Raw genomic sequence first — 9,413 nt, 5'->3', positions numbered from 1 at the left:
CTTCTTCTGCATTCTTCTTTATCTTAGTAAATTTTATAGATGCATATTTCATTTGATGCTCTTCTATAGCCTCTTAATATTTAATTAAAGCCTCATCTTCTATATCAATCTTAATTCTAGCTTCTGACATTGTAAATTGTACAAATACCTGTCCTATCTCTTCTTCTTCATCTATAGTTACTTGAGTATCCAATGTCTCTATTATAATAGCTTCAGCTGTCATTTGTCTCTTCTTCTTTATCACATTGAATATCATTAAAAAATAATTTTTGAGACCAAAAACCATGATGTTATACTTGAAATATCTATACTTTGTTTAATACAAAACCCTATATTCATTTCCTTCTTTGATGTATACAAAATTATATGCTTTGCAAATCTGTTGTATTCAACTTGACTTAAATGGTTGAAAAACCAAAATATCAATTATTAATAATTATTATTATTATATACACACACACACATATATATATATAACATTAAAAATATTCCTTTGACATATTGACATGTAATAAACCAAGCATTTTTGTCCTCCTTATAATATTTTAACTGTGAATTATAGAAGTGACATGTATTTTAAAGTGCTGTAATTTTAAAGTTCTAATGTATCCAAAAGATTAGTTTTGATTTAATTTTAAAAAGTATGATTTAATTTTACATTGAGGCCTTATTTAAAATATATGGTCTGTAAGGCAATTACATTACCATATCTGTTTTTATTTAGAATAAATTATTTAGAAATCTTTATTTCTTATAATTAGTTGAATACATATTGAATGTATACAGTCAAAATGATATATTGTAAGAATCTTAAAAAAACATTGTTATTTCCAAAAATAATTCAGTATATATGTAATTATAAATTACTATAGAAAACAAGTGTAAAAAGTGAAATAACAAAGTTACTGTGAGAAGAAATCATCTCAAATTCTATTTTTTTATCAAAATCAATTTTTGAAAAATAATTTATTATACTTTACAGAGATTGTGAAGGAAAAAAAATGATATCAGTTTAATATAACAGTACGTTTCTCTCTAACAGAAACTTATTCTTGGTTACCACAATATGGTCATTGTACATCATTATATGTAAATTAAAATTTATAGAAGTTCTCTCAATTAGTGATTAAACATCATTTACACATTTAATACCAATCATTGTATCAAATTTTGTGCTTCATTTATGGATATGTCTTTGCATGTAACAAGATGACATTTGGGGTTGTGGCCTAAATGTTGCAAAAATATGTATTTCAAAGTTTGAAATTCTGATCCATTGGAGATGAAATGAAGATTGAATCACATTTTGAATCTGCTACACATCATGTCTAGTTCCACGTATTGCTGAACTTCTTCCATGCTTCGGCCAAGTTTGGGGTTGCAGCATCATTCTAGCCTGATTGCCCTTTGCATTTTGGCAAAATGTCAAAATTGATGGAAACATTGCAAGATAAAGGGTGCCTTTATAGGAGGTACACAACGAACAATGAGGCTATAGTCATTTGGACAAATGTGTGGATTAATGAAAACTCCGCATGTACAGATTGTTCTTAAAAAGAATCAGGGAACACAAGCATTGCCTATCAAAACTGCATCAAGGATCGCATTCTTGCTGTTTTGCTACTACCTTGCATAATGTTACAGTGGTCTGGATGATGTTTTAAACCAGACCTACCTTAAAACTGGAGACCATTGACCAGGGTTCGTCCCCAGAATTTCGGTTTACTCAGAACCTAACTACATTCTGTTGAAATCTCCGGTCAACTTGTGTCTGCTTCACCCATTTCAAAACATTTGCGATTGCTGCTGAGTTTGTAAAAATCCTGCAAGGCGCACCATGTCACGAGCTTCAGCACGAAACAAACAAATCCGCCATGAGAACAAATAGATGATGATCAACAGCAATTGCACGAATCAATTCATGGAAATAAAAAAAAAAAAATATATATATATATATATATATACCTATTTTCAACTTTGTAGTATTTCAGTACTTTTCCCTCCTTGTAACTGGCGTGTTTCCGATCGTCGCTTCCTCTCAATTCAGAAGGGTAACCTGGCGGTCGCCAGTATTCTTTCCTCATAGCTTCCAAAATCTTCTCCTGCACATTGTATACAGGAACAGAGGTTTAAACTCGGTTCCCTAGACTTCACAGTAAGGCCAAGCTGATTTGCCTTTGGGGAGACATTTTGAACTTCACTACATCAATTAATCTACATTTTCAAGGAATGCAAAAAATGGCAGGAGGTGACTGCATGTTAACATGATCCAGTCTCGAAAGTCAGACGTGTGGTTCAGGGTGAGGGTACTTGAAGATCCCCTTACCGTTGACTGAGAAGCGTCAATCCAGTGGAATTGCTTTACATCGCTGTGTTGATCACTTCGAAACCATGTAAGCTGCTTTTTCACCAGACTTCTGCGATAGAAGTAAATCATGCATTGAGATTTAGATTGCAGAAGAGGAGCACATCATCCAGAATAAAGAAGATTTACACCGGTTCAACTGAACCAGCAAGCCAGCGTCAGACAAATAGTCAAAGTTTTAACCTTGAAACATGTTGAAAAGCTGATAGAAATTCCAAGACCCTCTTCTCAGTGGCCATTCCTCCAGCTTTTCTACACTCCATCAGAAACTCCATCGCCTGATTTGTCATACCAACCATGGCATTAGTCTAATGTTTTAGATTAAAATTCGAGTCTAACGATGAGGATCGAACTATCACAGCAAGCATCCTCAAGAAACATGTTACTGAATTTCTGTACACAACAGACATCGGGATCAGACTGTTACAAACACACGTGAAGGATCGTGAAGCTTACTTCCTGGTAGCCAATCCCACGAGATGCGGAACTAGAATCAGGCATCAATCCAAGATCTAGGAGCCATGATGCCTCCTGTAGTAAACCCCTCGGATCTGTAACACTAACGGATTATATCAGTCTGACAGCATTAGCATGCATATTTTTGAAACAAAGTATATTGAGGCCGAGTCACTCCAGTTGCTCATAAAGAGAGGTTCAATCCGCCATACCTGCAAGCATCTGTTCACAGCGCAGATCTATCCAGTGATACAGCTCCGCACGATGCTGGTACAAAAAGTAGCACTGAAAGTCGTAGTCATAGTCCCACTCCGACCCATCCATGTGATTCAGCATGCAGGTGTAGAGGTTGTGAAAAGCTCCCCAAGGCTATTCAGAGACCACAATGAGGCTAATTACGAATACCCATCATTATTGGAAGACTCGGGACGGCCTAAAATTCAACTTATTGAAAGTAAATTTTATTGACCAAGAGAAGCAGGTGATAGTTACAAACCGTGACTACTTCGATGGCTCGACGAAGCATGTTAGCATTTGTAGGATTGCGTGCCAGGCTGTTAGTAGTTGTGAGATCACCTGCTTGGGCAAGCCTGTGCACAGCTGTTTCCCAACTCCCAGGGCGACCGATTAAACGGCGAATGTCACCGTCAATGGTGGCACCCACTTCAGAAGTTGCTTTGGGTGCTCCAGCATTTCCATTCATGAACCTGAATTCATCAGTGGTCAATGTCAGGAAGTTAGCACTCACGCCTTAGGCAACGACGCCAGCTCCTCAAACGCGATTTATCACCCATATACTCAGGAATGCCCTCGCACCAGTGAATGCTTGAGCTGGTAGGCGATGGTGCCCGTACCAGCGCAGGTAAGTGCATGTGCCTCCAACAATAATCGGTACGCGGCCGCGATCCAGCACTCGATCTGTGGCAGCTCTGGCGTCTTCCAAAAATCGGCTCGCTGAGTATTCTGCAACCACCAAAGAAATGTTTGTAAGCGATCATTAGCAAATAGATCATTTAGTTCCATCATTTTATTTAGACAGTACGATCATTTGCTCTGACGGCCTCGAAATAATATCAGTTCAAGAGCAAAAGAACTATTGACAACCTCGAGGAGTATGCATTACGAACCTTCTGTAGGACAAACCATGTCAAGCAGGTGATGGGGAACGCCCTGCAAAGATAAACAAAGATGGTAAGAGAATACTTCGATCGAAATCGAATCTCACAACTGGTATGTGGGAGAATCGCGGCCAGCTGCTTAAAGAAGGTGGTTTGAATTGCTTGAATCGTTTGATCAAGAGATCATGAGGTTTAAGGACGATCAAGAAAACAACTGACGCCAGCTTAGAAAAAATTGAGAAAAATTGTGGACTAGAGCTAGTTCGTGAGAGATGCTGGAGGGAGGCCGAGTGCGGCAATAGATCGGAGTAAGGAGACCGATTGTGACCCTACCTGTCGCTCAATCAACGGTGTCTTGGCGCTGCCGACGTTCATGCCTTTGTAAACCTGCAATTCAGTGACAAAACTCGTTCACTTAAGGAGTCTCAGAGACTAGAACAGTTTTAACAGGATGAGAAACTGCTTCCAAGAGATGTCAGCACCTCTCATTGAGCTGCACAGGATCTGTCCCCTAGCAAGTGAAGACTGTTCTTTCGAAAATAGCTATGATTTGTACCAAAAATACGTCAGCAAGAATCGCGCACTCGGGCGAACTTCAATTTAATTTTAGCAACAAAAAGATGTCAAAGATCTCCAATGGAGAAGAAATAGATATTCTTGTGCAGTGACTTAATCACGAAGGGCAACGACGACGGCGTATGTAACCGTACAAAGAAAAAGGTGAACCAGTAAAGGTTGAAAGCAGCGTTTGAAAGGAACAGGCAACATCGAGCGACCGCAGGCGAAAGGAGCTGGCGATCTCTCTTTGACAATATCCACATTGTGATCCTTAACTGGTTTCTAATTTTTGCTCACTGACTTGGGAGCTCGTAGTTGAATATTTGCATCGCACAATTTAGCAAAACTCAAAGTGCAGATCGGAACCTTTAGCTGGGGCGTCTAGAGTCAAGAATTGAAAATAAAAACCCCTCAGAGATGGCATTGGAGGCAAAAAAAAAACAAAAAAAACAAAAAAAACAAAAAAAAACAATAAGTTTCATGTGTGGAATATTTCCGACGCGAATGACGATGCAGATTGAAGTTATGAGAAGAGGAACCTGTATTGAGTCAGCACTGATGATCTCTCCTCCGAGCTGCTTGGCCAAGGCGATCGCGATGCGTGACTTACCAACCGCAGTTGGACCCGCGATGACCACCACACGACCTTTCTGGGTCCCCCGGCTGAATGCCTTGGTGGGAGATCCGTCCAAATTGTCAGGTCCACCGGCGAATTCCAAGCACTTGACGTTCCGTGTGTTCGTCTCCACTCCTTCCTTCAAAAATTGGGTCTGCCTGCTTTCATCGCCAACTGCCAACTTCGCCCGCACGACGAGCTTCTTCGACTGCCGCAGCTCCACCCTTCTTACCATACCCAACTTTGGGGTCCAAAGATCCTTGCATTGTTGCAGTCCATTGCCCCCAGCGACCGATTCCCCACTTCGACTGGACAAACACGGACATGCTGCTCTTTGAGTCCACATGTAGTTCCCTTCACCACTCTATAGAAAGAAAAAAAGAAAAAGAAGAAGAAAAAGAAAAAAAAAGTATTATAATTAAAATCAGTAATAACAGAAAATAAATAAATAAATAAACGTCTCTTTCCTCAATCTTCAATCCCCAACGCCCGATCCTCAATCTGACGCCAACCACAATAACCAATCTTATTTTTATAGACTTCTCTCTGTTTCGCACCGCTCTCGTGAGACCTATCACCAAAGCAGGCAACGGACCCGGAATCCTCCCCACGAGCTAGTTCGTTTACACACACACACACTAACTCACTCACTCAATAACTCAATAACTATGCGACTACTGATGTGAAGCTCCCTCCTGATGATGAGTCAAATGCCACGAGCATGCTGTCAGTACAATGCCATTGCCCCTCCCTTTAATTGATCACCACAAGTCACACAGCAGACAACCAACCAGACACCCGGACGAACATGAAGCGTGCTCCCAGTTGTGCCCCTTCTCTTCTCCCTCCCCTCCTGCGTGAGGGCTGGCTTTTATTCCCTCTCCCAGCAGCCAGAACAAGCACAGCATCAGCAGAAAAATCGGTACTCACATGTAAGTTGAGCAGTACGCTACAGAACACTACTACACAACTCCCGACGCTGCCTCATTGTCTGCACCGTCCTCCGCCGCAATCGGACCCAACCCAACCCCCTCCTGCTGCTGCTCTAGACCTCTCCCCTCTCTCCCCTAGCTTACTAGCTAGCTAGCTCACTGTACCGCATCACCGCTTCCTCTCCCCAGATTTAGCTCCCTCTCCCTCTGTGGCAGCGTTTTCACAACAGTGTAGCAGCAGCAACAGTAGCAGTAGTAGCAGCAACCCGCTGTCAGACAGTAACCCACTGAAGAATCTGTCCAAACCACACCCCCTCACCCCATCCCACTTCTGTTTTTTTACCCCTTCCACTGGTGCCATGTTTCCAGCGTAAGCATGCACTGTGTTGGGCCCCCACCGTTTTGAAGAATCCAAGATAAAAAGAGGTAGAGGAATAGGAATAGGAATGGGAATGGGGTTTGAATTTTGACAATCAGGGAGTCTCCCTGAGCCTGTAAAGGTCTCTCTGTTTGTTTATCTATCTATCTATCTCTCATCCCCTTCCCCCTTTTCTCCCTTCCCATATATATATGATTTGTGGGGCTGCCATATTTGTGAGCCCTTTTTCTCTTCTCAAGGGAATGAAGTTTGTTACTGTGGACCCAAATTGTACTGCTATTACTCTACTAGTATGGAGAATGAGGGCTGCTTTTCAGGGGGGGTTGTTCCATCATTGCCTGGCCCCCCCTTGGTGTCCATTGGTGATCTGCCTGGCCTTGAGTTTGAGAAAGTGTCCAAAGCATCCTTGACCTGCTAAATTGTATGTGTGTGTTCATATATATATATATATATATATTTGACAATTTCTCCACTTTTGAACAATGAACTATGGGGAAGGGGAATGTGTGAGATATTGTCCATGCCTCGGGCAGATGAAGATGAAGAATTTTACTGTGTGGATGGCAAACAATGACTCATGGCTCATTTCCTCACCAGCCAGTCTTGATATCATCTTGGTTTAACTGATGACTAATTCTACTGCCCATGTGAGATCCAACCTCAACTTAGCCCAGTCCTCTTGTTGCATTCAATAAATAAAAATTGGTTTTTCCCCAGTTAGTGTTAAATTTATCTTTATAAAATTTAGGCTTTTTTCATACTCTGTGGATGGATGAGTTGTGGCCTTGCCAATTCACAATCACATGATTGAGTCTCGCATTATATTATTAGTGCATATGGGTGGATGAATGAATGTTTGTGAAATAAAGCTGCAAGACAACAATATAACCATCAGATTGACACCCAGGATTGTGTTAATTCACCCAAAAGAAAACACTACAGGAACATGCCTTTGATGGGTTAATAGATGGGATGCAGAATATGTGGAAAGAGTCCTTATTCATCCAGCGGTTCCAACCCTGGTGGATGAGTTGTGCCTTGATTCTGGATGAATGGTTTTATTGGATGAATGGTTCCATTTAAATTGTGCACTGAAGGGACTGAATGGCATTCAAGCAGTCAACACTGAGTCAGGACAACCCTGTGCAATTTAATTTAATTTAATTATAAACAGATAACCATACCTGGCAATAGCTTCCATTTCTCAAGGTATGCAAGGCAACCAATTCATGAGTGACACAAAGCCACTGATGAACAATAGAAACAACTTATATATGCCCATGAAAGGCAAGGCATGAGATTAGTGTGGGAGCCTACAAAAAGGTGGTAGTGAGGACTAAGCTTTTGAGGTAAGTACATTTTTAATGTAACGAAATATTCCAATAGTACATGAAATCTTGTATCAAATAGCAATGGAAAAATCATTAATAAATGCATACATTCACAAAATATATCAATACTTTTCAAGGCTATTTTTGGTGATTTTATGAAGGAAGCTGGGTGCCCATTATAGACACCTCAGGTGTCGAACATTTTGTGGATGCTGAGATGGAGATCCTTTTTATTCTGTAGAGGGGATGATTGGCCAGTATCCACCAATTACAAGAGCTTTGTCTTCAAGTTTATTGATTGATACCAAGCAAGTAAGTGCTATTTTCATTTTTATGTTGTTACTCATTCTGAAACTGAAGCAGCAGTTGAAAAAATTGTACTTTTGAGATTTGAGTTTGCTTTTTTTTATTTTTTATTCTTGTTTTTATTTTTAGGTGGAGTATTGTGTCATAAATATTATTCATGTCAATATATATATATATATATATGCACACATAATGAAAAAAAATCACTTAATAAAAACAATAACTAAATTCAATGTCCATCTGAATGATTTTGTAGCTACATAAAGTTAATCTGTATGGATTTTGAAGTTTGTTAAGTTATTACTGTAGTATACTTTTATATGTACATATGTTTGAAAAAATTACTTTTAAAACCATGGTTGTCTTTATCATATGTCATGTAGATTTATAGCACAACCTACGTAACAATTGTAGGAAGCTAGTGTAATGGAAAAATGGATTGTAGAAGGATAAGATCTTATTTCACATATAATGGTTAACAAATGGTTAAGTAATACTTTATTTGTTTTGTCCTTCTTGTTCCCTTACTCTTGTCCACAAGTTTTGAGATTTTGACTCTAAATGAATAGCATCCTATGGAATTTTGTACACATAGATTGAGTTTGAGATATAAGGTTTTGTCTTTGGACTGCAAGCTAAGGAATGGGAGGGCATGGGTCCAAGTGCAGAATCCTTTCTATACTAAATGACTCTACTTAAACTTGTTCTGACATGTAATTTTTGGGCTACTCCTACTCTTGGACTGCACTTGTTGTTCTTAAATTAAAAACAATCACAGTAACCAAAAAAGCTAAAAACAAATTGAATAACCTCGAGCTCTTAGAATTGGATGGACATTGATTTTGAAAAACAATCTCCCTAAATGCCTATGCATAGAGGTTGATTTTTTGATAGAACCCCCAACAAACAAACAAAAAGATAGACAACGAACTACACACTAATCAAAAGCCAACACCAAAAAATGATATTCAAAGGAGACGGCAAGTGTGTGCTAGAAATTGGTTGAAGCTCTGCCACATTCCCTTTGCTGCTGGGTCTCAATCATCAGTCAGGGATGGGCTCTTGTGAATTCAGCACCACCTCATCACAATTTCGCATAAAACCATTAAGACACTTCAATATGCTTAACAAGATGATAATGACTCTGAGAACACGCCCGAGTCAGTCTCAAAAACAATTACTTATATATTTATATATATATATATATACACACACATTTACACACACAAACATAAGGTGAGAGGCAATTTGAAAAAACAAAATAAACAAAATACTAACAAACAAACAAACACACATGCTTTAATTTTTTTTTTTTCTTGCTTCTGATGATAATTGAAGCGCATGACAGCTGT

General features: G+C 39.4%; 1 protein-coding gene across 2 annotated transcripts; it reads right to left on the bottom strand.

Annotated features, from left to right (window-relative positions):
* Positions 1-1,501: 1,501 nt before the first annotated feature.
* Positions 1,502-6,057, bottom strand: LOC112283187 (tRNA dimethylallyltransferase 9). Of its 2 annotated transcripts, none has more exons than XM_090251407.1 (12): positions 5,905-6,057; positions 5,037-5,421; positions 4,273-4,326; positions 3,949-3,991; positions 3,676-3,784; positions 3,318-3,528; positions 3,034-3,190; positions 2,822-2,916; positions 2,549-2,643; positions 2,327-2,417; positions 1,966-2,102; positions 1,502-1,823 (listed from the first exon to the last, which is right to left on the bottom strand). In XM_090251407.1, the coding sequence occupies exons 2-12, from the start codon at positions 5,346-5,348 to the stop codon at positions 1,727-1,729; spliced, it is 1,401 nt and encodes a 466-aa protein (XP_090107533.1). In that variant the 5' UTR covers positions 5,349-5,421; positions 5,905-6,057; the 3' UTR covers positions 1,502-1,726. The 2 variants fall into 2 exon arrangements, with proteins under 2 accessions (XP_090107533.1, XP_024377378.1); XM_024521610.3 differs by having other exon boundaries at positions 5,037-5,477; positions 5,905-6,025.
* Between the last annotated feature and the right edge of the window lie 3,356 nt (positions 6,058-9,413).

Source organism: Physcomitrium patens, chromosome 6 (assembly GCF_059467195.1).
Source record: "Physcomitrium patens ecotype Gransden chromosome 6, ASM5946719v1, whole genome shotgun sequence".
NCBI lineage: Eukaryota > Viridiplantae > Streptophyta > Bryopsida > Funariales > Funariaceae > Physcomitrium > Physcomitrium patens.
This window is presented reverse-complemented; position numbering and strand designations above follow the sequence as displayed.

Excerpts from the sequence above, each read along its gene's own strand:
- LOC112283187 (XM_024521610.3), bottom strand. The coding sequence starts at position 6,021 with ATGCTGTGCTTGTTCTGGCTGCTGGGAGAGGGAATAAAAGCCAGCCCT. Across the intron at positions 3,529-3,675 it reads ACATGCACTTACCTGCGCTG|GTTCATGAATGGAAATGCTG; the intron begins GTACGGGCACCA and ends TGATGAATTCAG. Across the intron at positions 2,917-3,033 it reads CTGTGAACAGATGCTTGCAG|ATCCGAGGGGTTTACTACAG; the intron begins GTATGGCGGATT and ends TTAGTGTTACAG.